Below are 27,351 nucleotides of genomic sequence, written 5' to 3'. Positions count from 1 at the left end.
GCTCCATGGCACAGAGCCAGGCCAATCAAGGTGTGGATGGAGGACCACCAGATCAAGCCCCTTTCAAGACCAGCCCAAACTCCAGAGTCTCAACAGCAATGTGAAAGACTGATAGTTAGCATGCCAAGACACATTAAAACACTGTGATGGAAAATCAGGGTTATTCCACCAAATATTCATGGCTGAACTCTTCCCAAGTTAAAAAAAATTAGTATCATTTTGTTTGGCATCAGTGAGATTTTTTATTTTATTTAAAGGTGCCCTAGAACCAGTTCTAAGGTGTCCCCTGAATGTGTCTGTGAAGTTTCAGCTCAAAATACCCCATACATTTTTTTAAATTAATTTTTTTAACTGCCTATTTTGGGGCATCATTAACTATGCACCGATTCAGCGCACGACCCCTTTAAATCACGCACTCTCGACTATAATACAGTGTATTTACAAAGTTCACACAGCTAATATAACCCTCAATTGGATCTTTACAAGATGTTTGTCATGCATACTGCATGCATACGTCAGATCATGTGAGTATAGCATTTATTTGGATGTTTACATTTGATTCTGAATGAGTTTTGGAGAATGGGTTTGAGGCTATGCTCCGTGGCTAACGGGCTAATGCTACACTGTTGGAGAGATTTATAAAGAACGAAGTTGTGTTTATGAATTATACAGAGTGCAAGTGTTTAAAAATGAAAATAGCGATGGCTCTTGTCTCTTTTTTTTTTTCGCTATTGTTCTTGCTTGCTTACCTAGTCTGATGATTCAGCTGTGCACAGATCCAGACGTTAATACTGGCTGCCCTTGTGTAATGCCTTGAACATGAGCTGGCATATGCAAATATTGGGGGCGTACATATTAATGATCCCGACTGTTACGTAACAGTCGGTGTTATGTTGAGATTCGCCTGTTTTTCGGAGGTCTTTTAAACAAATGAGATTTACATAAGAAGGAGGAAGCAATTGAGTTTGAGACTCACTGTATGTCATTTCCATGTACTGAACCCTTGTTATTCAACTATGCCAAGGTAAATTCAATTTTTGATTCTAGGGCACCTTTAATACTTTTATTCAACAAGGACACATTAAATTGATCAAAAGTGAGAGCAGAATTATTGGAATGATTTCTGAAGGATCATGTGACACTGAAGACTGAAGTAATGATGCTGAACATTTATTAGGAATAAATTACATTTTCAAATATATTAAAATAGAACAGTTATTTAATATTAATAATATAAATTTTTAACTGATTCATTAATTAATACATTGAATAATTAGTTACAAAAGGTTTTAAATCTATATGATGGGATGAGAGGAAGTGATCCTCTCACTACCCATGTATGTTTCTGTCTTACTCCTATTGCCATTCTTTCATATCCTATTACAGGACATTCATATAAGGACTTCCGTATGTTTAAAAACTCATAAAGCGTTATCTAAACTTCATGGTTAAATTTTGACTCAACACGTTTCCTGTTTTACAGTGGGAGGAGCTGTGTGTGTGTGTGTATATATATAAGAGATACAATCAGAACATCACAGGACAGCTCAGACAGCAGCAAAACACAATCCACAAAGAAGAAACCCAGACTAAAAGCAAGGTAAATGTTCTTATTCTTACTGTCAGTCAATCTATAATTGACTTTAGACCTTACCACATTATCAGTAATATCACATGTTAAAGCAGATTAACAATTTTTCAATAATTAATATAGTAACATATTATATTATTATATTTTCATGTCATGTTTTCAGATGGTTCCAGTGTTGATGTTACTCATGGCAGCTCTTGTAGCTGCAGATGAGTCAATGATGGATCTCTCTGATAGTGCCTCTGTCTCTGTGGTTCACTGTGATGCTGCTACTGTGTGTCCTGATGGAACAACATGCTGTCTGAGTCCTTATGGAGTGTGGTTCTGCTGTCCATTCTCAATGGTAAATCACAGTAAAATGTGTAACTGTTTTATACTCCATTAAGTTTAAGGTTTAACCTTTGTTTTTTCTGCCTGCTCCTTCAGGGTCAGTGCTGCAGAGATGGAGTTCATTGCTGCCGTCATGGTTATCACTGCGATTCGACATCGACCCAATGTTTGAGGGGGTGGTTGAGATTGCCATCTTCTCCTCAGCCAGCCTCCAAAGCTATCCAGAAAACTCCAGTATTTCAGTACTCAGACTCTAAAGTAAAGCAACCCATCATGTTACAATGACCTACATACTTGACAATCTTTACAGACAATGTCATATGACTTCTTCTAATCTTTAAAGAAATAGTTGGGCTTCAAAAAACATTCTATGTTTTTGATTATCATAAATAGTCATTTAAATTTCTCTCTCTGTTTGTGAAAATAAACAATGGAATTCTGGATGGTTTAAAAGTAGAAATGTGCTTTAGTTAATTCTGTTTGATTATTCTGCTATGTTCTATTTATTTAAGCTGTAAAAACAATTTTAAATGGTTCATTTAGAGATTTTTCTAAGCAGGTGAATTTATGGTTATGTGTTTACGAACATAATTCCTGTGAATTGAATGAACAGGATCTTGAAAGGCAGAACGAGATTGAAACTGTTCACTGTGAGGGAAATGTCTACTGCCCAGCTGAGAAGTTCTGCTGCAAGACAGCGACTGGCCAGTGGGGGTGCTGCAACGGTAAAACAAACTTCATGTTGCTGTATTAATCATGCCTTATCATCGAAGCTGAAATAAATGTGAATGACTAATAGATTTATCTCATGCAATGTATGCTCATTTTACAAGTTGCATTTCTATCTATTATAGAGTTGGTGTTGTAAGGAAACAACTCCCATGACCTCGCTGAACCTCTTTTCAAAGACTGTCAAAGTGACAGAGGCTTTCAAACTCTTGAGGATAGATTAATCAAACATCCAAAATTAATTCATGTGAAATAAACATTAATAGAATTACAGTCAAATTGATTTGCCATTTAATAAATGATTTTGCATTTGAGAAAGTGTTTGTATTTTTAATCATCCATCTACATGGTATTTTATTCGTGAATTAATCAGTGTTTATGAATGAATCTTTTACAGGAAGTTTTTCTACTCCGCTTCAATGCACTGACTTTCTCATAGCTGCAACATTGTAAAACAATGAACTACTATGCAAAGCATATTAGTATTATCAATGATATAATAAACTCAGAACTGAAACTGTATCCTTGTGTTGTTGTTTTTATTTAAACTTTGATGAGTCCGATATGAAATAAAACACCTAAGCTAGCTTCTTACAAACTGATCACTGAAGAGTTTCCATTTAAACATATTAATAGTCACATTTTATATGCAAAGTATTTGCCCAGTTCTTTGCGTTTGCATTATATATCATCAAATGTATCATAGGACATTACAAAAAATTAGGCAACATTGTACCGTAATTGAATCCCATAAGGCCATAACAGGCATACTAGTTTGGAATACAAGTATATTTTATTGTTAAGGAAATGAGTTTGAATTATCTTAATGTATTTCAATAGGAATCCACACAATGGGGAATTTCATGTGAGGTCAAACAATTTCAGTATGGATAAAAGTTGGTCACTCAAATTTGCCACACTGACCAACATAAAGCTGCTTGAAAGTGACTTCTGTGTGAGCTGTGCTTCATACATTACATCTCTACACCTGGACAATAGACCTTTATGTCAACAAACTTTTACTGAAATTTCACAAATGTAACCACACCTTTACTTTATTGCAACATAAAATGCAATCAAAGATTTTCAGGTCTACAAGAGTTTTCATTCCTGTTGAAACATGTATTTCAGCGTTCTATGCCAAGATTCCTGCAAAGTACAAAACTTATTGTTAGAAACATTTTGTTATTAGTTACTAACTTATTGTAAGTAATGTGACAGTTGTGAAAATACAAATAATTTCCTCATCCTTGTGACATTTAAAACCTGTTTGACTTTCTGTCTGTAGAACCCAAAAGCAGATCTCAAGCATACTGCAACCTCACCATTCACTTTCACTGCACAAAACTTTTGAACTTCAACAAAACAGGCAAACAGTCAAAGAACAGTCAGAACTACAATAATACATAATAAAAGAAAAACATACTGGGGGTTGGCTAATCATAATTTAAATACATTAAAGTACTCACATAGAAACAGTTTTAATTGTTTTCTTATTATATTAATGAAAATAGTATATTTGAAAAAAAAGATTTTACTGGTTTTACTGTAATTACATTTATAAAAAATTAATATTAAATTGATAATGCATTATTATTTTCTTATTATTATTATTATTTTTTTTTTCTTTATTTGGAGGGATATATTCATAAAACCAAGTAAAAAAATTCTGAACAATTGGTGTCAGTGTTTAGTCATGTATTTATGGTTCAATTTTGACTCAACACATTTCCTGTTTTTACAGTGGGAGGAGCCGTGTGTAAAGGGAATACAGTCGGAATATCACATGACAGCACAGACACCAGGAAAACACAACGAGCAAGGTAAATGTTCTTCTTCTCACTGTTGAGCAATCTATTATTGACTTCAGACCTGGTCACATTTTCAGTAATATCAAATGTTAGATCAGAGAGAATAAGTTCCAAAACATTTTTTCAATAATTGCTAAAAAAAAAAAAAAAAAAAAAAATGCAGTAACATATTATTTCACTTAATATTTTCATGTCATATTTTCAGATGGTTCCAGTGTTGATGTTACTCATGGCAGCTCTTGTAGCTGCAGATGAGACACTGATGGATCTCACAAGCCCAGTGCACTGTGATGCAGTTACTATGTGTCCTGAAGGATCAACATGCTGTCTGAGTCCTTATGGAGTGTGGTACTGCTGTCCATTCTCAATGGTAAATCATAGTAAAACTATTTTTATACTCCATTAAGTTTAAGGTTTAACCTTTGTTTATTCTGCCCGCTCCTTCAGGGTCAGTGCTGCAGAGATGGAGTTCATTGTTGCCGTCATGGTTATCACTGCGATTCGACATCGTTCCAGTGTTTGAGGGGGTGGTTGAGATTGCCGTCTACTCCTCAGCCGGCCTCCAAATCTATCCAGAAAACTCAGGTGTGTCAATACTCTGCCTGTATGACTCCACAATAAAACTAACTGCAACCAGTAACGCAACCTATCGTGTTACCTGTGACCTACATACTTGACAATCTTAATGTCATATGACTTCAGTGTGAATGTCATATGACTTACAATCACCATTTCCGGCAGTTATAAAACATGGTTGAACATTTTCAAGCTGCAAACAATAACTTTTGAAACAATTTTTAGGGTTTAAAAACAGGTAACACTTCCTGTATTTGTAATGCATTATAAGGGAAGCAGGAATACAAACTAAAAGTCCTTGAAAATGAAACCAAGACCAAAATACGATGAAAAGGTGACAGTGTTATAATGCATTGTTTTCTTAAAATTTATAATCACAAATAGGCAAGTATTATTAAGTACTGAAATCGTTGTTATGCTTATTTATCAGATGATACAACATATTAAGGTTGTTTGTAAGGCATTACGCATGTATTATAATGCATTAAGAATGCCTGTCACAATCCAGTTGCAAATAATATTGAGAACAGCAGGGAAAGTTTTTTTAACAAAAGAACTAGAAAGAAATCACTCTTGGCCATAAAACTGAAACAGAACAACTGGTAAAACGTAACGTTAACAGACAACTGAACAGAACAAAACACAAGGCTTAAATACACAGAGCAAACAAAGGAACGAGTGAGATAACTAACAAAACACACCTGAAGTGAAACTTAAATCAGTCTGTAAACAGGAAGGGAAACAGAGAGAACAGACTAGAAGCAAATGACATACTAATATACTGTAAAAATACAAATATGAATGAAAACAAACTCAGAAATGTGACAATACCCTTATAATGCATTATAAATACAGGCTTCAAAAAAACCCATTTTCGTTTATCATATATAATCATTTCAGTATTAGTCTTTGTTCATTAAAATAAACAATGGAGCATTGAATTCTGGGTGGTTTAAAAGCAGAAATGTACTTTAGTTCATTATATTATGTGTTATATTTATTTAAAGGCACAGTATGTACAATTTTTGGATTAAAATACCCCAAAACCACTAGAATAGTGTTATATATTTTGTAATATACTTATATTATCCCAAATGTTTCCAAGAATGTTTAAATCCAGAGAAATTATCAATTTTAACCAGGACACGGACTGTGCCTGTGCGTCACCTATCAATGACATCATACCCACGTTACCCTCCATTTCTAGAAACCATGGAAACACCAAAGACGCTTTAATATATTAAGTGTTTTATTAGACAGGTGGGGATGGATACATTCATTGACAGAAAACGAATCATGTTATATAGCTCATCACAGTAATCTAAATCTTGTTTTCTTGATTTACCGCGAGTACCATGTTTTACCATGCCTAATATTGATCTAGCTTACTGCAGTGTGCAACAAGTGTCTCATAGCAGCCATCAAGTGAATGCAGAGTAGCACTATAACAACTTTAAACACACAAATGTATTTAATATGATAAAACAGCGCTGCTTTACCCCACACACGCTAGACTGGAAGTGGCGACTGTGGCATAATAAAAGTCCTGCTGCTCTCCAATCGTTTCTGCTCGCACAACACTCGGTCCTGCTCTGCTTCATACAACAGTAGCGTTAATAATCTCACATCCCGATTCTCTTCCACCGGCTGTAGACGTGAAGACAACACCTCCCATGATTCCACGAAATCTACGCCTTTGTTTTGAATAAGCGACCTCATGTGGTGAAAATTTACATATTGTGCCTTTAAGTTGTAAAAAAAATAAATGGTCCATTTAGAGATTTTTCTAAGCAGGAGAACTTCTGGTTATGTGTTTACTAACATAATTCCTGTGAATTGAAATGACCAGGATCTTGAAAGGCAGACCGAGACTGAGATTGTTCATTGTGAGGGAAATGTCTACTGCCCAGCTGAGAAGTTCTGCTGCAAGACTGCGACTGGCCAGTGGGGGTGCTGCAGCGGTAAAACAAACTTCAATCACTTCAATAATCATCAAGATGAAATAAATGTGGATGAATTGGAGATTTAATATAACCTACCTGCTTTGTATTTACTCATATTAAAAGCTGTATTTCTGTCTTTTTAGGGATGGTGTTGTAAGTGAACAGCCCCCGGGAACCTCTTATCAAAGACTGTCAAAGTGCAAGACGCTTTCAAACTTCACTGTTACTCTTGAGGGAATAGATTAATCCTACATCCAAACTAAATTAATGTAAAATAAAATCTGATTGCAGTAAAATCGCACTGTCATTTAATAAACGATTTTGTTTTTGAAGAAAGTGTTTGTATTTTTAATCATCCAACAATTCATGGTATTTTGTTCGTGAGTGAATCAGTGTTTCTGAATGAATCTTTTAAGGGAATGAATGATTCTCCTTCACTTTAATCCACTGACTAACTCATGTTTTATGACTAAACAAATATGTTATTTACAGTTGTACAATTTTGAGATGTACAAATGGACAGTTATGATAAACAATGTATAGTTATTAGAGTTTGATCTGTTCAGATTGAATATATACCCTGAGGGAAAAAACTGTTCTGGTGCTCAGTGCTCTGTAGCGCCGGCCAGAGGGCAGCAGTTCAAAGAGAAGTTGGACTGGGTCTGTGGGGTCTAAAGTGATTTTCTCAGCCCTTTTTCTCACTCTGGAGGATAAAAAGATCTTGGAGGGTGGGCAGGGGGAACCAATAATCTTCTCAGCTGTCCTTTTTCCACTATGGAGTCAATGTGACACAGTGATTGACAAAAGAGGTGCAGGGTTAGTTATTCTCTCCAATCAATCAAATGAGCTCTATTGATTGTATATCACTATCACTGTTCTTACCTGCTATAAACCTTATAGCATAAAGCGTAAAAATGTATTTAAAAATACGCAACATACAAATAAAGGTTCCAAAAGCAGGCTTTTACAGCGATGTCATAGAAGAACCATTTTCCACTATATGTTCCATGGATGTTAAAGTTTGTTCATGGAACAATCAATGCCAATTAAACTATAATAAACTTTATTGTTATAAGATTGTACTGTGCAAGGCACATTAATATTCAATCTCATAATAAACTCAGAACTGAAACTGTATCCTTGTGTTGTTGTCTTGATTTAAATTAAATAAATCACACCTAAATTGCAGTTTCTTACAAAGTGATCACTGAAGAGTTTCCATGTAAACACAGATATTAACAGTCACATTTTATACAGACAGTATTTGCTCTCTTTTTTGTGTTTCCTTCATAGTTTAAGAATTTTCTCTTGCTAAACACACCAGAACACTTTTGTTAGCTTCTCATAACTGGAGGTTGGTTGAGATTTCCATCTTCTCCTCAGCTGGCCTCCAAAGCTACAGAAAACTGTCAGTTTGTCTAAGTAAAGAAACCTATGCAACCAGTAAAACAACCTATGTTACACTGACCTGCATACTTGACAATCTATACAGACAATGTCATGAGACTTCTATTCACCATTTCCGGCAGTTAAAAAAAAACGGTTGAACATTCTCAAGCTGCAAACAATAACTTTTGAAACAATTAAAGACATTTTTAGGGTTTGAAAAAGATTCTATGTTCTCGATTATCAATCATTTCAATTTCTCTCTCCATTTGTTAAAATAAACATTGAGGAAATGAGGAACCTGGGTGGTTTAAAAGCAGAAATGTGCTTTAATTATATTTTTGTTATGGTTAGCAGGGAAGAGGAGAGGCGAGGATCTCGCAGCAAATAAACACACAAACAAAGAATACAAACAGGGATGATGTAAAACCAAACTAGAACCATAAATCGAAACAGGAAGAAGAAGATAATAATCCAAACTAAGGAACGGAAACACAAGAGCTTTACAAACATATACATGTAAAGACAACAACCAACAAAAGGCAACTGAAACACAGGGGTGTATATATACAGGATAACAAAGGGCTAACAAGCAACAGGTGTGGGTAATCAATAACATGGTCACAAACAAGGGTAACTATAGAAACAAAATAAAACAAGACAAACACAGGAAGTAGACACTGGGAGCAATGGAAAGAGAAATACACTTCAAAATAAAAGTCCTAGAGCATGAAACATCCAAAACACAGGGTAAACCGTGACATCACCACTAAGCAACTCGTGGTGCCGTAAATATACACTCTAAAAAATGCTGGGTTAAAAACAACCCAAGTTGGGTTGAAAATGGACAAACCCAGCAATTGGGTTGTTTTAACCCAGCGGTAGGGTTAAATGTTTGCCCAACCTGCTGGGTAGTTTTATTTAACTCAACTATTGTTTAAAAATTACTGTATTGCTTAATTAAAATTAACCCAAAGTATGTTGGAAATGAACATTTATTAATGTTCAATGAATAATTATTAAACAATAAACATTTATTAAATTGCTTATTCATAAATTTATATTAATAAACTATTAAACTATTAAATTTATATTAATAAAATATTAAAGCTTATTAATAATCATTCACCTTTTGGCTATTATTGTTGCCTCTAATTACATCTGGTTTTTAATTTCCCAACTATTTTGGGTTCATTTTAAGCTATCCATATAGCAATTTTTAAACAATAGTTGGTTTAAATAAAACTACCCAGCAGGTTGGGCAAACATTTAACCCAACTGCTGGGTTTGTCCATTTTCAACCCAACTAGGGTTGTTTTTAACCCAGCATTTTTTAGAGTGTATATATATATATATATATATATATATATATTATATATATATATGAATCTCTTTTTCAAGAACCAAAACAAAGGTTTGGTTTTACTGTATTTACATTTATGAATATGAACTTGATAATATAGTATTCTTTCCTTTTATTTCAGGTGATATTAGTAAAACCTAACATTAAAAAACATTTTCTAAACACAGAGAAAAACTGCCATCAGTGTTAAGACATGTATCTAGATTTCTAGATTTGCATACATTTTGACTGAACAAATTTCATGTTTTTACAGTGGGAGGAGCCGTGTGTGTATATATATATTGAGATACAGTATAAAATCACAGAACAGCTCAGACAGCAGCAAAACACAATCCACAAAGAAAAACCCAGCCCATGAGCAAGGTAATGTTCTTATTCTTACTGTCAATCAGTCTATTATTGACTTTAGACCTTACCACATTATCAGTAATATCACATGTTAGAGCAGATGGAAAAAGTTCCAAAACATTTTTTTCAGAAATTTCTAAAAAAAAAAAAGAAAAGAAAAAAAAGGCAGAAACATGTTATGTTATTACACACAATATTTTCATATTTTCAGATGGTTCCAGTGTTGATGTTACTCATGGCAGCTCTTGTAGCTGCAGATGAGTCAATGATGGATCTCTCTGATAGTGCCTCTGTCTCTGTGGTTCACTGTGATGCTGTTACTGTGTGTCCTGATGGAACAACATGCTGTCTGACTCCTTATGGAGTGTGGGGCTGCTGTGTGTACCCAATGGTAAGTGAATCACAGTAAAATGTGTAACTGTTTTATGCTCTATTCATTTTAAGGTTTAACCTTTGTTTTCTCCCCCCTGCCCACTCCTTCAGGGTCAGTGCTGCAGAGATGGACTTCATTGCTGTCCTCATGGTTATCACTGCGATTCGACATCGACCCATTGTGTGAGTGGGTGGTTAAGATTGACATCTACTCCACAGGCAACCTTCAAAGCTATCCAGAAAACTCAGGTATGTCACAAAGTAAACCAGTAAAGCAACCTATCATGTTACAACGTCCTGCATACTGGGTCATCTTTACAGACACAATCACCATTTCCAGCAGTAATAAAACAACACTGAACATTTTAAAGGTGCCCTAGAATCAAAAATTGAATTTACCTTGGCATAGTTGAGTAACAAGAGTTCAGTACATGGAAAAGACATACAGTGAGTCTCAAACTCCATTGCTTCCTCCTTCTTGTGTAAATCTCATTTGTTTAAAAGACCTCCGGAAAACAGGCGAATCTCAACATAACACAGACTGTTACGTAACAGTCGGGATCATTAATATGTACGCCCCCAATATTTGCATATGCCAGCCCATGTTCAAGGCATTACACAAGGGCAGCCAGTATTAACGTCTGGATCTGTGCACAGCTGAATCATCAGACTAGGTAAGCAAGCACGAACAATAGCGAAAAATGGCAGATGGAGCGATAATAACTGACATGATCCATGATATCATGATATTTTTAGTGATATTTGTGAATTGTCTTTCTAAATGTTTCGTTAGCATGTTGCTAATGTACTGTTAAATGTGGTTAAAGTTACCATCGTTTCTTACTGTATTCACGGAGACAAGAGCCGTCGCTATTTTCATTTTTAAACACTTGCAGTCTGTATATAGTGTTGAACACACTTCATTCTTTATAAATCTCTCCAACAGTGTGTAATGTTAGCTTTAGCCACGGAGCACTATCAAACTCATTCAGAATCAAAGGTAAACATCCAAATAAATACTATACTCACATGATCCGACGCATGCATGCAGTATGCATGACGAACATCTTGTAAAGATCCATTTGAGGGTTATATTAGCTGTGTGAACTTTGTTTATGCACTGTATTATAGTCGAGAGCTCGGGGGGCGGGGAGCGCGCGATTTAAAGGGGCCGCAGCCTGAATCGGTGCATAGTTAATGATGCCCCAAAATAGGCAGATAAAAAAATTAATAAAAAAAAATCTATGGGGTATTTTGAGCTGAAACTTCACAGACACATTCAGGGGACACCTTAGACTTATATTACATATTGTTAAAACTGGTTCTAGGGCACCTTTAAAGCTGCAAACAACAAACAGTGGAAAATAAAAAGCGAATCACTTTTGAGACAATTAGAATTTTTAAGGTTAAAAAAACATTCTATGTTCTCGATTATCATAAATAGTCATTTCAAATTCATCCCTCTGTTTTTGTTTTAGGTGGTTTAAAAGCAGAAATGTACTTTAGTTAATTATATTATGTTATTTGAGCTGTAAAAATGTAAACGGTCCATTTAAAGATTTTTCTAAGCATTTTAAACTTCTGGTTATGTGTTTACTAACATAATTCCTGTGAATTGAAATGACCAGGATCTTGAAAGGCAGACCGAGACTGAGATTGTTCACTGTGAGGGAAATGTCTACTGCCCAGCTGAGAAGTTCTGCTGCAAGACTGCGACTGGCCAGTGGGGGTGCTGCAGCGGTAAAACAAATTTCAATCACTTCAATAATAATCAAGATGAAATAAATGTGGATGAATTATAGATTTAATATGACCTACCTGTTTTGTGTTCTCTCATATTAAAAGTTGTATTTCTGTCTTTTTAGGGATGATGTTGTAAGTGAACAACCCCCGTGAACCTCTTATCAACGACTGTCAAAGTGCAAGAAGCTTTCAAACTAATAGATTAAATCCTACATCCAAAGTACTAAATTAATGTGAAATAAAAACTGATTGCAGTAAAATCGCACTGTCATTTAATAAACGATTTTGTTTTTGAAGAAAGTGTTTGCATTTTTAATCATCCAACAATTCATGGTATTTTGTTCGTGAGTGAATCAGTGTTTCTGAATGAATCTTTTAAGGGAACGAATGATTCTCCTTCACTTTAATCCACTGACTAACTCATGTTTGTTTCCTGGAGTCTCCTCAGATACATTAGGAAAAGCCTACAACTATACTGTACGAGTTACTCTTGTTGTACCATGTATATAGGTCCTAAATATATAGCCTACTGTGCATAATATTCATCGTTTCTGTATGATAATGCCATTGGAGCAAATGAGTTCAACTGACAAAATGCTCATGATGCTTAAACATTTTTGGTGATTTAAAGACTCCCTGACTCCCAAAGAAGCTTCCAGAGAATTATAATAATATTAAAATAAAGAAAAGAATATTAAAGAATATTAGATAAATAAATACATTGAAATAAATCAATCCTCAAATAAACATGCAACCTATTTTAAAGATTTAAAATGTAAAGATTTTAAAAAGAGAACATAAACTGTTCTTTATAGCTTTGCTGTTCTAGTTGGGAAGTAAAATTTGATTAAATATGCCTCATTTAACATGTTATTATATTTTAAATAACCAAAGATTGTAAGAGGAAAAGAAAAGAGTCTTTGTAAGAGCATCCCTCACAACAATGATTTTCTTAAATATGTATGGAAATTATTTTATATTTTCTGTAAAAACAAATCAAAACAAAACACTTATTAGAATAAATGCTATAAACAATTATTCCAAATAAAAAAGCATTGCCTGGAAATTGTGCTTGTAAATCATATTCCATGTGTTAAGACAATATTCACAGATCGCCCCCTTGTGGCGAAGCATTGAATTTTATTTAATTTTTGTTTATCTCGTCACAACATTGCTCCGCCTCCATTACGCGTTTCTATAGCAACATCTAACGAAAGACTGGTGTAAGAGCCTGCAGAAAATGTCGGCAATGAACAGAAAACTAATTCAAAACCTCGCTGAAACTTTATGCAAGCAAGTCAAGCATTGTAGGTATCTAACTAATGTTTTTCTTCCTATGTCAGTTAATTTTATTCTTTATAATATAGTTATAATAGCAGCTGTTCATTACCGGGACATGTCCTGCATTATAAAGCCAGAGTTACAACAAATACCGTGTTTAGTGACTGTTCAGTCATTTGACAGTATTGTGACTGTGCTGTAGTTGATAAAGCCGAGGCGGAGTGTCTCATAAGGCAGTTCAGCGGGCTGCTGGGAGAGCAGGCTGAGAGAAGAGCGGCTCATGGACTCGACAGGGTCAGGTTTAGAAATATACTGCACAACACCTTCGGGATGACCGACGATGTGATGATGGATAGAGGTATGTTTCTGATTTGGACGAGAGAGTAATTACAGGCCTGGGGCCAGTTGCAGTTGCAATGGCAACACAGCCATTATGTTAAGACTTAAGAATTAGTATGTTAGTAAGTTATGAACCAGTTATGAACAGTCAAAAAATAAATAAATAAATAAATAAATAAATAAATAAATAAATAACTTGTAAAACTAGTCTTAGCAGTTTATGCAACCAGCCCCTGATAGTCTGGTCTGTTGGACAGTATAGTATATTATATAGTGCTGTGTGAGTTACATGTAGTGTTGGGGGTAACACATTACAAGTAACTTGAGTTACATGATCAGATTACTTTTTCAAGTAACTAGTAAAGTAACGCATTACGACAAAATATCTGTTACTTTTTCACATTTATTGACCGACAGCTCTCATGTTGAGAGAAATAAAGTTCATTCAGTATTCCTCAAAATGAATAAAAACAGTGAGATGCAATCTCAGAATTTTACGCAAACCTGTAATTATTAACTATATTAAATTACAAAAATATACTTTATTTAATCTCACTTTATTAACTTGTCTTTGCTGCTGACCTTTAATGATCGAATTCAATGATACTAATAAGCAAAACTTACTTTAGATTAGATTTAAAAAATGTAAAAAAGTGTTGAACTTCCTTTTCCTGTATCCTATTCTTCTTTAATTCAGAATGGCCGCACATCTGAGAGGTTTTGAGCTGTGCCTGTAATGCATTTCCTTAGTATTTGCCAAAAATAGAACTTTTTTTTGTTATTAAAAAACAAACAAACCCAGCCCAGATGAGAAAAAGTAACACAAAAGTAATGGAATACAGTACTTTTCATAAAAAGTAACTAAGTAATGCAATTAGTTACTTTTTAGGGAGTAAAAAACTTTTAAAAGTATCTTTCCCCAACACTGTGTATGTGTATATGTGTGTATATATATATATATATATGTGTATATATATATATATATATATATATATATATATATATATATATATATATACACACACACACATATACATATATATATATATATAATTACAAGTTTAATATAAGGATATTAGTACCTGTCCAATAATAAATCTTTGTAATATTTTCTTATTCATCAAATACTAATAATGTAAAAAAGATTCTTCTTTGCCTTCAATGAGGATATTAACAACTTTTGCACATTTTTGTATTAACCCTTTGTGTACTCAGTTTTTCGTGTCTTTGACAAGGACAATGACACCTACGTCAGCGTCAAAGAGTGGGTGGAAGGTCTGTCTGTCTTTTTACGAGGCACGCTGGATGAAAAAATAAAATGTGAGTTCTTTATATTTTATAAGGTTATCTACATAAAGTTCTTGTTATGTATATAATATTCCATGTATAATGCCTAGTCTGTTTTGATGTATACGACCTGAATGGGGACGGATACATCTCACGGGAGGAGATGATTCAAATGCTGAAAGACAGCCTCATCAGGCAACCCGCAGAAGAGGATCCTGATGAGGGAATTAAGGATGTTGTGGATATTGCCTTGAAAAAAATGGTACTACTATATGTCAGACTCAAAGTGTATATGGATAATTTTGCCATTGTTAAGTATAAAAGACATGCTTTTTTTGTTTTTTTTCAGGATTATGACCATGATGGGAAAGTTTCTTATTCTGATTTTGAGAAGACAGTCATAGATGAAAACCTTTTACTAGAAGCTTTTGGCAACTGCCTCCCAGATGCAAAGGTAGAAATCAGACGCAACTACTTGTGCATGTAAAATGTGTTGTAATTTTAAAAGGATGGGCTCTTATATGTTTTTTTCCCCATTTGTTTGGCAGAGAATACTATTATTCGAGCAACATGCATTCCGGGAACCACATGAACATTGAAAAGAACCACTGAATTTTGTATGAAAAAAAAAAAAAAAGGTTTGTCAAAAAAAGGTTTATGGCTGTAACTGAAATAAATAACTAAAATATTGTTCAATGTGAGACCACGATTGTCTTATTAAATTCTTCTGCGTGGCTTTGCAGTAGTGGTCTTCACTTGTTCAGGTTTGACCTCTGGAACAGATGCGACCTAAAGAAAGAAAAAAAAAAGAATTGTATCAACATGTTGAAATACACCGTCGTGAAAGATGGTACATGATGTACTTAAAGGGGTCCTATTTTGCTTTTTTACATTTGCAACTTTTGTATGTAATGTTGCAGTTTGAGCATGAAAAAAGTCTGCAAAGTTACAAAGCACAAAGTCACTCTATAGGGAGTTTATCCTCTATATCAGTGGCACTGTTTCTGAACTCCCTGAAACGTCACTATTGTAGTCTTGAGTTTACTTCTGGGAACGAATATTCCTCATTTAAATAAATCCCACCCAAGGCATATGCAAAATAAAGAGGTCAAGACCTGGTTGAAATGCATTAGTAGTGTGTTGAAACTCGCAGTTATGGTAAGGGGTGTGACATTTCCCAAACACGCTCGAGGCGGTTGACCAATCAAAACACACTGGTCCAGCCGACCAATCAGAGCACACTATGCTTTTCAGAAGGAGGGGCTTCATAGAGACAGGAGCTAAACAGAGCGTTACTAACCTTAGTCATAGTTTGACGGATCAAATTGGCGGTTACATTTAATGAATGATCCTCCATGTCCACCTTGGGCAGCTCTGGTAATTTTGGGCCAATTAGAGTCTCAGTTTCATTCAAAAAGAACACTGTTCCCTCCAATTTTCTTTTTCTACTTTCTAATTGTGTAGTCCTTGGCATAAATCTAACATGTGGTGACAGGTTCTTCTGCCTTTTACCCAAATCCTTCTCTTTAACACTTGAAGATGAGGATGATGCATTCTGCTTTGAAGTTTCTGGGACCGGAGGGATGGAATTATGTAGAGAGCCCATCTTATCCTCAGTAGGAAATGATGTTTCAGTGGTCCACTGCAATTGAAATGGCTGTGTAAAATTGGGAAGTCTATAAGAAACATCCTCCGTTGGGGGCAAAGGCTGTGCAGGAAAGCCCAAGTAGTCAGACTTCACATTCTCCCTTCTAGCACTGGCAGAGTCTTTCTGGATCTCAGGTGCTGCAGCTGCTCGTGTGTCCGTGCTTGATGGCTCTGTGCTTACTTCCTGTTGCTGATCATATTGTTTTGCTGGAAAAACATCACATAAGTTAGATTTTCTACAGATGTAACCTGTTAAAGGGATAGTTCACTGAAAAAAAATTTAATTCTGTCATCATTTAATCACCCTCAAGTTGTTGCAAACCTGTATAAATTTCTTTGTTCTGCTGAACACAAAGGAAGATATTTGGAAGAATGTTTGTAACCAAGCAGATCTCACCCTGCCATAGTAGGAAAAAAATACTATGGTAGTCAATGGTATTTCTTCCAAATATCTTCCTTTGTGTTTAGCAGGACAAAGAAATTCATACAGGTTGGGAACATCTTGAAGGTGAGTAAATGATGACAGAATTTTCATTTTTGGGTGAAATATTCCTTTAAGAGACAAGATTAAAAATACCTGTATTTTGGCTTGTTCTGTTCACGTATCTCCTCCTGTCCTGTAACTTCTGCCTCGTCTCTTCCACAGTTTCATACTCGGGGGCATAGCAGACATGCAGCTGACCCCCAAAGAAGCTCTTTTCATCAGTATGCCGTTTAGCTACCCTGCAAATTTCCACATTGTAACAAATGCATGTCAAGAGTCCCTCATGAACACATGTGTTCAATGAAAAGCCTGTACCAACTTTTATTATGTTAACAGAGGCATTTAATAAATGAATTAATAAATAATCCCATATTTATGGAGTTACATTATTTTTAGATTTTGCTTATTTGGACAAGAAACAACTGATTATTTAAAACTGTATATTTGTAAAATTTTCAGCATTAAATTCTCTATATACAGTCAGTCTGAAGTGTCTCAACCTTGAGTAAAAAAGTAACGTTTACAAGAAACGGTTAATCCTGCAAAAGGTTTCATTTAAAATAAATGCTGTTTTTTTTTTTTTTTAAACTTTCTATTCATCAAAGAATTAAGCAAGATGTATCACATTTTTCAAAATAATCAAAAATTTTTCCTTGAGCAGCAAGTCAGCATATTAAAATGATTTCTGAAGGATCATGTGACACTGAAGACCGCAGTAATGATGCTGAAAATTCAGCTTTGATCACAGGAATAAATTACATTTTAAAATATATTAAATATTTCATAATATTACAGTTTTTACTGCATTTTTGATCAAATAAATGTAGCCTTGCCTTGGTGAGCATGCATACATATTCTACATACAGTACATGCACGTATATGACTTAAAGGTGCTAAAGAGGATCTTTTCGTCAACTGAGATTTTGAAATGAGAACATGCATAAGAATTTCGAGGGAACGCCTCCCAAAACTCGTGCACGAGTATTGGAACACGAGTGTTTACCACCCGGCATTCGCTGTGTTGTGTTAGTGGATTCATTATGTCGTACTCACCGCAGGTAACTCATAATCTGCAGTGGTTACTCCTGTCTCCTGACAAAAACATTGCATGCGCGCCTGTGGAGTGTGGAAAGTAACTGGAGCGCGCAGCTGCGCTCGTCTCTCACAAGGAACGTCATGGCAGTGATTGACAAGCCAGGAGGGCCAATCCGCACACGTCTCTCACAAGGAACGTCACGGCAGTGATTGACAAGCCAGAGGGCCAATCATTTACGCGATGATCGGCTGATGTTTTTAAGGCCCTACCTCGTGCACAGATGATGTATATTAATATCATTCCTTTCAGTGCACCTAAAAAAATAGTCTTTTATCAGTCAGTAAAGACAGTTTCAAGTAATATTGCAAAAATGTATAAAACAAAACATCCTCTTTAGCACCTTTAATTATTTTGTGGAATGACCCAGGTGAACTAAAGGCAAGTGTTCCTCTGTATCAGTCTGGCACAAGCTCACTTTGAACATGTTTTAGTCTGTCCTTACCTTGCACTTGTCAGCTTCTGGAATTTAATCAGGTAGACTTCAGTGAACTGCTCTGCTGGGTATTCATCAAGCGCCCTGTACTCCTCGATCACTCCATAGAGAGCAAAGAGCTGCACCAGCTCGGTCATCACTCCAATAGCGGGCACTCCTTGAACTAACAGGTACCGAGACTCCAAGTTGATGGTGTACACCTGAAATCAGCGATTCAGCCATGAAATACTGTTTACACTGGCTGTGAGACACATAAACTAAAACTGTTTAAAAAAACTGAACCGACCTTAACAGCTTTGGGGCGTCTTCCCTCTCTGTATTTTGCGCGTGTTTGGGCAACATTATGCTGCTCGTGGTGTTTATACACTTTTTGTGTGTCCCACACAGACGGGTTAGCGACTGATCTGTCCATTTGTGTGGTGAAGTCAGCGACCGACGAGAGTGAGTCATTGCTTTTCAAAATAAAAGTCTCATTTTTTAAACAACCCTTTTGTTATCGTGATCATTTGCAGTTGTATTGTTAATTCGTCATCAATATTTATACTTATTTAATAAATATAATGTATTAGAAAATTAAATAAATATAATCGAAATAATGTAGATTTAAATATGTTTTTCTTATTGAATTTGTTTTTAAATGTAATACAATAAAATAATATATATATATATATATATATATATATATATATATATATATATATATATATATATATAATACAGTCCAAAAGTTTGGAACCACTAAGATTTTTATGTTTTTAAAAGAAGTTTCGTCTCCTCACCAAGGCTACATATATTTAATTAAAAATACAGTAAAAAACAGTAATATTGTGAAATATTATTACAATTTAAAATAACTGTGTACTATTTAAATATATTTGACAAAGTAATTTATTCCTGTGATGCAGTCTTCTCCAGTCTTCAGTGTCACATGATCCTTCAGAAATCATTCTAATATGCTGATTTGCTGCTCAAGAAACATTTATGATTATTTTCAATGTTGAAAACAGTTGTGTACTTTTTTTTTCAGGATTCCTTGATGAATAGAAAGTTCAAAAAACAGCATTTATCTAAAATGCAAAGCTTCTGTAGCATTATACACTACCGTTCAAAAGTTTGGGGTCAGTAAGAATTTTTATTTTTATTTTTTTGAAAAGAAATTAAAGAAATGAATACTTTTATTCAGCAAGGATGCATTAAATCAATCAAAAGTGGCAGTAAAGACATTTATAATGTTACAAAAGATTAGATTTCAGATAAACACTGTTCTTTTGAACTTTCTATTCATCAAATAATCCTGAAAAAAAATATTGTACACAAATATTTTGTAAATTGTACACATTAAATGTTTCTTGAGCAGCAAATCAGCATATTAGAATGATTTCTGAAGGATCATGTGACACTGAAGACTGGAGTAATGATGCTGAAAATTCAGCTTTGCATCACAGGAATAAATTACTTTGTGAAATATATTCAAATAGAAAACAGTTATTTTAAATTGTAATAATATTTCACAATATTACTGTTTTTACTGTATTTTTAATTAAATAAATGTAGCCTTGGTGAGCAGACGAAACTTCTTTTAAAAACATTAAAAATCTTAGTGGTTCCAAACTTTTGGACTGTAGTGTATATAATACACTGCCCTCCAAAAGTTTGGAAACGCCCTAGAAAAGTGGGGTTTTGGACAATATTGGCATGAATCCTTTTTAATTTGTGATAATTTTGCACTGATAAGGGACAACACAAACTACGAAAACATATTTTATTATATAAACAGTTTATACATAGAAAAAAACTTACATTTTTGATTCATCAAAATATTCAGCATTAGCAGCTATCTGACCTAAACTGGGTTCTGATTGGTTCATTGTATTCTAAACTTAATTGGCAATCAATTGTTGAAGCTATTAAGGTGTGCTGACCCAAAAATCTTTTACAAACCTGGGTCAAGTTTAAACCAGCTGGCAAAGGGGCATGTCTGACTTTGACATGTATATATTGCCATTATTATGTAATCAAAATTAAAATTATGATTCTTCAATGATAATGTCCAGTTATTGTAATGTATTTGCACCAAAAAATGATAAGGATTTATGCTGATATCGTCCAAAACCACACTTTGCCAGGGGTGTTTCCAAACTTTTGGAGGGCAGTGTTTTGGAGGGCAGCTGTGTTCTGCATTATTACATATATACTGTTAAAAATGAATTTGTCAAAGACAAAAGGACCATTTAAGAGAACTGTAAAAAAAAAAAAAAAAAGAGAGAGAGAGAGAGCGATAAATATGATTAAAATAGTTAACAATTAACCCATTTCATTTACTTAATTTCTTATTTTATTTCATTTAAAGTATAAACATTTATATACATTTGTAGCGAATGAATGAATGAATAATATCCAACTCAAGTTATGTTAAACTTAAATATAAGATATTAAACCTAAAACAACCGAGAGATGTCCTTCCGAGCAAAACATGTACCAATGCAGTCTAATCTTTCATAAGATATGACATAAGATTTTTGACAAGAAATTAGGCTAACATGAAGTTCCTCTTTTCATTAACTTCTCATTATTTACAGTCATCGAGAAGCATCCTTTCTGAATCAAAGGATGAGTAAAATGTCTGAGGAAGTTGTCTACTCGGAGGTCGTATTTGTGAAGAAAAATGAGGATGACAATAATAATCCAGATCAGTGTCAATTAGGTGAGTTTTCAGTAAGAGTTGTTTTTGTATATTACATTCTTACATAACTGCATTTTTGTAAACGCTCCTGTTGCAAAAGGAGAGCGAGTATGAGAAAATTCATGACGAAAGTAAAATGACGATATTTTAGTTTAGAGACGCATTAGTCTCATAAATCATCATATGTTTAAATTTAAACATAAACAACGTAAATCAAACATAATTCAAGTAACATGACTTTAAATATCACAGGTACATCTCAAAGATGTCTGCTAAAGAGTGCTTCCCCTGGAAAACATCTGTTCTGTACAAACATCTGATAAAAGTCTCAGAAAAATAAGTTTTACATACCTTGATAGCACACACACATCTCACACATCTGTGTTTACATCTGGAAGATGTATTTTTTTATACATCCTGTCAGATGTCAAATAGATGTTTAGAAGATGTCTTTAAGATGATTATGATTTAGAATGTGTGTAAAACTTACATCTTAAAGACATCTATCAGATGCTCTCCAGATCTTTAACAGACATCTTGCAGATGTACGTGTGCTATCTGGATACATTCTGAATAATATACATCTTAAAGACATTTTCTTAATATCTCTTTAATGTCAGACAGGAAATGTCTTAGAGACATATTGCAGATGGGCAAACACTTTAAAAAAAATCTTCAGATTCAGAGTGGCTTTATTATCATTTCAGCTCTTTACAGCCTGTACACAGTGAAGCTAAGCCGTATCTCCAGGACCATGGTGCTACATAAGACAAACACCGGACAAAGGACTAAAAAAAGCAGAATTAAATAAGAGCTAGAAAAGGAACTGAAAAAGAACTAAAAATAATTGAAAATGTATATGCAGACTGCACAAGACTACATAGAGTGCAAGTGTGCATACCTGAGTAAACAGCAAACAGCTGCAGCATGAGACAGTACAATTTTACATTAAACAGAGCACAGTAATAAGAGACAAGGCACAGTAATGGGGAGTTTTTAAGTGTGCAAATGTGCAAAGTTTGTGATTAAGTTAATGTGGGTGTATGTGTGAGTATAGTTGTTGTCAGGCATCTTGCACATGTAAATGCAGACATCAAATAGACGTCTCTGTAATGCACGTGTGCTATCGGGGGGAAGTTCATGGCAGGATGTTAATGTTCTCATGAAATTATAGTAATAGTATAAAAAACGCATACTGACCACATCACATTTTGCTGATCCTTGTGCTTCTTCAAACTGTTTTATATATATATAGTTACATGAAAAAGTATGGGAACCATTTGCAGAATCTGTGAAAATATGAAATATTTTAACAAAAAAAAAAGAGAGATTTTACAAAATGCATGTTATATTTAATTTAGTACTGTCCTGAGTAAGGTATTTTACATAAAAGATGTTTACATATAGTCCACAAGACAACAAAAATAGCTGGATTTATTAAAATAACCCCATTCAAAAGTATATGAACCATTGATTCTCAATACTGTGTGTGGTTACCTGATGATCCACGACTGTTTTTATGTTTTGTGATGGTTGTTCATGAGTCTCTTGTTTGTCCTGAGCAGTTAAACTGAGCTCTGTTCTTCAGAAAAATCCTCCAGCTCCTGCAGATTCATCAGTTTTCAAGTATTTTTGCATATTTGAACCCTTTCCAGCAGTGACTGTATGATTTTGAGATTCATCTTTTCACACTGAGGACAATCGAGGGACTCAAACTCAACTATTAAAAAAGGTTCAAACATTCACTGATGCTCCAGAAGGAAACACAATGCATTAAGAGCCGAGGGGTGAAAACTTTTGAACAGGATGAAGATGTCACAATTTTTCTTATTTTGTTGAAATATATATATTTTTTTTCATTTAGTACTGCCCTCCAGAAGCAACAGAAGATAATTGGATGTTTCCCGGAAGACAAATTAAGTACAATTTACCTTGATCTTCAAATTCAAAAAGTTTTCACCCCTCGGCTCTTAATGCATCGTGTTTCCTTCTGGAGCATCAGTGAATGTTTGAACCTTTTTTAATAGTTGAGTTTGAGTCCCTCGATTGTCCTCAGTGTGAAAAGATGAATCTCAAAATCATACAGTCACTGCTGGAAAGGGTTCAAATATGCAAAAATACTTGAAAACTGATGAATCTGCAGGAGCTGGAGGATTTTTCTGAAGAACAGAGCTCAGTTTAACTGCTCAGGACAAACAAGAGACTCATGAACAACCATCACAAAACATAAAAACAGTCGTGGATCATCAGGTAATCACACACAGTATTGAGAATCAATGGTTCACATACTTATGAATAGGCTTATTTTAATAAATTCAGCTATTGTTTTGTCTTGTGAACTAAATGCAAACATCTTTTATGTAAAATATCTTACTCAGGACAGAACTAAATAAAAAATAACATGATCTCTCTTATTTTGTTAAAATTTTTCACATTTTCACTGATTCTGAAAGTGGTTTCCATACTTTTTCATGCAACTGTATATATATATATGCTTAATTAAATCCTTAAATTGTGATTTAGAATATTAAAACATTCTCTCATATTAATTATTGTTGGTGATTCTCCTTAAGCTTCTCAAAAGACCAAACCGTGTGGTTGTGACAGTGTTCGACTGTTTCTAATGGCTCTCTGTGCTCTCCTCACGGTTGGACTGATAGCGTTCAGCTTCCAATGTACGTATCCTTCTTCACACTTGTTCTAAAATTCCCCATACACAAACCTTTTTTTTCCCCGTGCAATTATGAGTGTACTACAGAGCCCCTAAAGGGACATGATGATGGAAAAAAATACGAGATATGCTTCTTCCCAAATTCAAAGCCAGAATTGCATAATTTAAACTCTGGTTTATTTAACGCAATTCTGATTTTCCCCTCAGAATTGCAATCTTATATCCCACAATTCTGATTTTTTATTTTAAATTGTGAGACGTAAACTTTGTAATGTAATTGCAAGAAAAAAGTCAGAATTTTGGGATAAAAAGTCCCAAATACCTTTTTTCCCCAAATTTTTGGTCCCACTTTATATTAGGTGGCCTTAATGCACTTATCAAAAAAATAAGTACAATGTACTTACTGGGTTCATATTGAATTGCAAAACACTTGTGCTGCTATTGAGGTGGGATACGGATAAGGTTAGGGAAAGCTTTGGTGGTATGGGTAGGTTTAAGGGTAGGGGTAAGGGATGGGTCAACAGTGTAATTATAAATGTAATTACAGAAATTAATTAGAGATGTATTTAAATGCAAGTGTTTTTGAAATATAAGTATAATGTAAAAACATGTATGTACACAATAAGTGCATTGTATCACATTATTAAATGTAAGTACATAGTAGTTAAGGCCACTTAATATAAAGTGGGACCTAATTTTTTATTCCGTGGCAAGCTTCTATACTATATAAATGCAGGCTAAACCTAACCATAATTTTTTGTTTAGATGTATATACAGAGAAAAAGCTTAAAGATCTTCAGCAGCTCCAATCTGCACTGAATGAGAATCTCACAGGTAAATACAGTCTTTTGGCTCCATAATGTTCCCAATTTGTTTGCAAAATGACAAAATGGAATGTTCCCTTAACGTTAGCATAACCAAGATGTTTTAAAAACATTTTAAAATGTTCAGAGAACATTAAAAAACATAACGTTTTTAATGGGAAAAGTTAGCAAAATTTCATTAGAACAAATTACTGTAATCTGGCTGTATGTGTTGTCAATTTCAATTTCAGCCGTACTTCACTGGCAACAAAATCTGTCCAAGGCTCTGAATGACAATGGTAAGTGACTCTTTTCACAATATTTGTGACCACCGAAGAGTAAACAAATTGATAACCCCTCTCAAATGCAATAAACTTTAAGCGTGTCCAGAGGATTGGGAGTATCATGCAGGAAAATGTTACCTCTTCTCAACAAACATACTGACTTGGACTGCGAGTCGAGATAGCTGTATCACAGCTGGCGGTCATCTGGTGATCATAAACAGTGAAAACGAACAGGTTTGTCTGTATATATATATATATATAAAAAGTTGAAAATGAATATAAAGTAATGCAATGTAAATAACAAGCCAACACTTTGTCCTTGAAGGAGTTTCTGATGAGAATTGTAAAGATGAAAAAGGAAGATTTCTGGATTGGCCTGACAGATGAGAAGGAGGAGGGTCAATGGCTATGGGTAGACAACACAAAACCGAGTAAAAGGTAGTTGAAATCTTTGCACTCATAATGCCTCATTTACAGTTCTTTAAATCTAAACCCCAAATATTTGACCTTTTTGACAGGTGTTGAGAAGATGCTCACTGAAATGTATAATTTCTTACAGCTACTGGATGAAAACTGAACCAGATGACTGGAAAGGACCTTATGGAAAGAACTACAATGGAGAGGACTGTGTTATTATCAGACCAGAGTACAATCAGTATCTTAGCTGGTCTGATGCATTCTGCAGAAAATCATTCTACAGAATATGTGAGACCAGATCTTCCAGACAAACATAGTGGCCATGGAAAGCTATGTATGGCATTGGATTATTTGGAAAATGTGTATGTCTGCAGTAAGTGGATCAAAATATTTCATCAAAGTTGTCCTAAGAAGAAGGTTATAAGACAACTTTGATGTATGGTTTTGATCCACTTCAAATGTTGACTACTGTATTTAGGGGCACTTAAGCCCCGGTTGTTTTTGTTCTTACATCTTTTGTTCTTCTGGCTGGGAGTGTGTGTAGACAGCTTTGCAGTCTCCTACTCAAACTCACTTCTGCTTGTAAGTTTTGAGGCCTTGAGACCTTCATAGTTCAGTGAAGTCCGTGAATTTGAATCTCAGCTCTTTGAACTGGCCATTTTGAATTTTGAAAATAGTTCACTGCTCTTACAATTTTTTTTTCCAGTCTTCACCAAAGCTGGTTCAATGTGACTTTCATGCAAAAGTTAGTGGATTTAAAATGTTTCAAATAGCTTCCATTCAACTTGATGTCTGTCAAACACGTTAAGATTGGTGATATTCTAAGTCATTTTTGTTCTGGATGTTTCCTAACTAAAATGATCTAACATCTATAACACAGGACCATAGGGGAGAAAAAACAAACAGAAAAACCAAAATGGGTTGTATGACAACCTGCCCAGTGTTATATGGTGCCATCTCGAGGGGTAACTTACCATTAGCTAATATGTAAATTAATTAATTTCAAATATTCACATAAAAGTAAAAAAAAAAAAAAAAAAAAAAGTCATGCACAATTTGCACAACCCATTTCTATATCTTGATTTGTGCCAGATTGATGAGAATGCATTTTCCATAAACCAAATAGGAAAATGTTTAATAACCAAAATGTGTGCATGTGTTGCACAGGTTTCAATGTTATGAAACAGTACTTCCATTCCAATGCCAAGTTTTGTCATTAATTAAGCCCACACTTTAGCCCACAACTGAACTACAATTGTATGAAAGGTCCTTCACATATATATATATATATATATATATATATATATATATATATATATATATATATAAAATATAAATAAAATGTCATGCATTTGCAATTCCAAAACCAAAATGTATCTTTTACAAGATATATTTGCTTTTGCAAAATAAATTTGTCCTCCTATGTATAAAATCAATTGCAAGGAAAAATAAATAAATAAATAATTTTTTAGAAAACTAATTTTTTTTCTAAATATATGGTCACATGACATTTTGCAGTTATAAGTACATGCAATTATTTTTTAAAATCACCAGCAAGGCGCTGTGAAAAACAGAACTACTCTTATAACTTTTATATCATTGATGTGCTTGACTGCGCAATCTGAGACTGGAATAAGTGAATTAAGTATGTATGCTTCATGTGTTTCTGTGCAAAATGCAAGTGAAGAGAGTTGTTTTTATTATCTCTCAAGAAAATAAAGAGACTTGCAGAAT

At 34.3% G+C, this 27,351-nt stretch overlaps 5 protein-coding genes across 8 annotated transcripts; 4 read left to right on the top strand and 1 right to left on the bottom strand.

The window, feature by feature from the left end:
• The first annotated feature begins 1,464 nt into the window (after positions 1 to 1,464).
• Positions 1,465 to 3,172, top strand: LOC125274966 (progranulin-like). Its single transcript, XM_048201555.1, has 5 exons — positions 1,465 to 1,600; positions 1,755 to 1,934; positions 2,018 to 2,179; positions 2,535 to 2,646; positions 2,776 to 3,172. Exons 2-5 carry the CDS (start codon positions 1,755 to 1,757, stop codon positions 2,787 to 2,789), a joined length of 468 nt encoding a protein of 155 aa, XP_048057512.1. The 5' UTR covers positions 1,465 to 1,600; the 3' UTR covers positions 2,790 to 3,172.
• Positions 3,173 to 4,332: 1,160 nt separating this feature from the next.
• Positions 4,333 to 12,488, top strand: grna.1 (granulin a, tandem duplicate 1). Of its 3 annotated transcripts, none has more exons than XM_048201559.1 (5): positions 4,333 to 4,473; positions 4,667 to 4,831; positions 4,909 to 5,046; positions 6,887 to 6,998; positions 7,124 to 7,312. In XM_048201559.1, exons 2-5 carry the CDS (start codon positions 4,667 to 4,669, stop codon positions 7,135 to 7,137), a joined length of 429 nt encoding a protein of 142 aa, XP_048057516.1. In that variant the 5' UTR covers positions 4,333 to 4,473; the 3' UTR covers positions 7,138 to 7,312. The 3 variants fall into 3 exon arrangements, with proteins under 3 accessions (XP_048057516.1, XP_048057515.1, XP_048057514.1); XM_048201558.1 differs by lacking the exons at positions 4,667 to 4,831; positions 4,909 to 5,046; positions 6,887 to 6,998; positions 7,124 to 7,312 and adding exons at positions 10,289 to 10,468; positions 10,561 to 10,698; positions 12,078 to 12,189; positions 12,315 to 12,488 and having other exon boundaries at positions 4,385 to 4,473; XM_048201557.1 differs by lacking the exons at positions 4,333 to 4,473; positions 4,667 to 4,831; positions 4,909 to 5,046; positions 6,887 to 6,998; positions 7,124 to 7,312 and adding exons at positions 9,997 to 10,092; positions 10,289 to 10,468; positions 10,561 to 10,698; positions 12,078 to 12,189; positions 12,315 to 12,488.
• Positions 12,489 to 13,342: 854 nt separating this feature from the next.
• efcab1 (EF-hand calcium binding domain 1) lies at positions 13,343 to 17,595 on the top strand. Of its 2 annotated transcripts, XM_048201553.1 has the most exons (7): positions 13,343 to 13,499; positions 13,676 to 13,831; positions 15,028 to 15,132; positions 15,210 to 15,361; positions 15,449 to 15,553; positions 15,648 to 15,737; positions 17,393 to 17,595. In XM_048201553.1, the coding sequence occupies exons 1-6, from the start codon at positions 13,433 to 13,435 to the stop codon at positions 15,696 to 15,698; spliced, it is 636 nt and encodes a 211-aa protein (XP_048057510.1). In that variant the 5' UTR covers positions 13,343 to 13,432; the 3' UTR covers positions 15,699 to 15,737; positions 17,393 to 17,595. The 2 variants fall into 2 exon arrangements, with proteins under 2 accessions (XP_048057510.1, XP_048057509.1); XM_048201552.1 differs by lacking the exon at positions 17,393 to 17,595 and having other exon boundaries at positions 15,648 to 15,792.
• Positions 15,578 to 19,199, bottom strand: rbm48 (RNA binding motif protein 48). Its single transcript, XM_048201551.1, has 5 exons — positions 19,046 to 19,199; positions 18,769 to 18,959; positions 17,324 to 17,469; positions 16,400 to 16,953; positions 15,578 to 15,888 (listed from the first exon to the last, which is right to left on the bottom strand). Exons 1-5 carry the CDS (start codon positions 19,169 to 19,171, stop codon positions 15,817 to 15,819), a joined length of 1,089 nt encoding a protein of 362 aa, XP_048057508.1. The 5' UTR covers positions 19,172 to 19,199; the 3' UTR covers positions 15,578 to 15,816.
• Positions 19,200 to 21,253: 2,054 nt separating this feature from the next.
• On the top strand, positions 21,254 to 27,350 carry illr4 (immune-related, lectin-like receptor 4). The gene is made up of 7 exons (XM_048201550.1): positions 21,254 to 21,463; positions 24,016 to 24,117; positions 24,879 to 24,947; positions 25,168 to 25,215; positions 25,298 to 25,434; positions 25,526 to 25,638; positions 25,760 to 27,350. The coding sequence occupies exons 1-7, from the start codon at positions 21,370 to 21,372 to the stop codon at positions 25,932 to 25,934; spliced, it is 738 nt and encodes a 245-aa protein (XP_048057507.1). The 5' UTR covers positions 21,254 to 21,369; the 3' UTR covers positions 25,935 to 27,350.
• Position 27,351: the final 1 nt, after the last annotated feature.

Source organism: Megalobrama amblycephala, linkage group LG9 (genome assembly GCF_018812025.1).
Source record: "Megalobrama amblycephala isolate DHTTF-2021 linkage group LG9, ASM1881202v1, whole genome shotgun sequence".
Lineage (NCBI taxonomy): Eukaryota > Metazoa > Chordata > Actinopteri > Cypriniformes > Xenocyprididae > Megalobrama > Megalobrama amblycephala.
Note: the sequence above shows the minus strand (reverse complement) of the source record. Positions and strands in the feature narration are given on the sequence as shown.

Excerpts from the sequence above, each read along its gene's own strand:
- grna.1 (XM_048201557.1), top strand. Across the intron at positions 10,469-10,560 it reads GCTGCTGTGTGTACCCAATG|GGTCAGTGCTGCAGAGATGG; the intron begins GTAAGTGAATCA and ends CCACTCCTTCAG. Across the intron at positions 10,699-12,077 it reads AAGCTATCCAGAAAACTCAG|GATCTTGAAAGGCAGACCGA; the intron begins GTATGTCACAAA and ends TGAAATGACCAG.
- illr4 (XM_048201550.1), top strand. The coding sequence starts at position 21,370 with ATGAGTAAAATGTCTGAGGAAGTTGTCTACTCGGAGGTCGTATTTGTG. Across the intron at positions 24,118-24,878 it reads GATAGCGTTCAGCTTCCAAT|ATGTATATACAGAGAAAAAG; the intron begins GTACGTATCCTT and ends TTTTTTGTTTAG. Across the intron at positions 24,948-25,167 it reads ACTGAATGAGAATCTCACAG|CCGTACTTCACTGGCAACAA; the intron begins GTAAATACAGTC and ends TTTCAATTTCAG.
- efcab1 (XM_048201553.1), top strand. The coding sequence starts at position 13,433 with ATGTCGGCAATGAACAGAAAACTAATTCAAAACCTCGCTGAAACTTTA. Across the intron at positions 13,832-15,027 it reads CGATGTGATGATGGATAGAG|TTTTTCGTGTCTTTGACAAG; the intron begins GTATGTTTCTGA and ends TTGTGTACTCAG. Across the intron at positions 15,362-15,448 it reads ATATTGCCTTGAAAAAAATG|GATTATGACCATGATGGGAA; the intron begins GTACTACTATAT and ends GTTTTTTTTCAG.
- rbm48 (XM_048201551.1), bottom strand. The coding sequence starts at position 19,171 with ATGGACAGATCAGTCGCTAACCCGTCTGTGTGGGACACACAAAAAGTG. Across the intron at positions 16,954-17,323 it reads CAGAACAAGCCAAAATACAG|CAAAACAATATGATCAGCAA; the intron begins GTATTTTTAATC and ends ATGTTTTTCCAG. Across the intron at positions 15,889-16,399 it reads TCCGTCAAACTATGACTAAG|GTCGCATCTGTTCCAGAGGT; the intron begins GTTAGTAACGCT and ends TTCTTTCTTTAG.
- LOC125274966 (XM_048201555.1), top strand. The coding sequence starts at position 1,755 with ATGGTTCCAGTGTTGATGTTACTCATGGCAGCTCTTGTAGCTGCAGAT. Across the intron at positions 1,935-2,017 it reads TCTGCTGTCCATTCTCAATG|GGTCAGTGCTGCAGAGATGG; the intron begins GTAAATCACAGT and ends CTGCTCCTTCAG. Across the intron at positions 2,180-2,534 it reads TTCAGTACTCAGACTCTAAA|GATCTTGAAAGGCAGAACGA; the intron begins GTAAAGCAACCC and ends TTGAATGAACAG.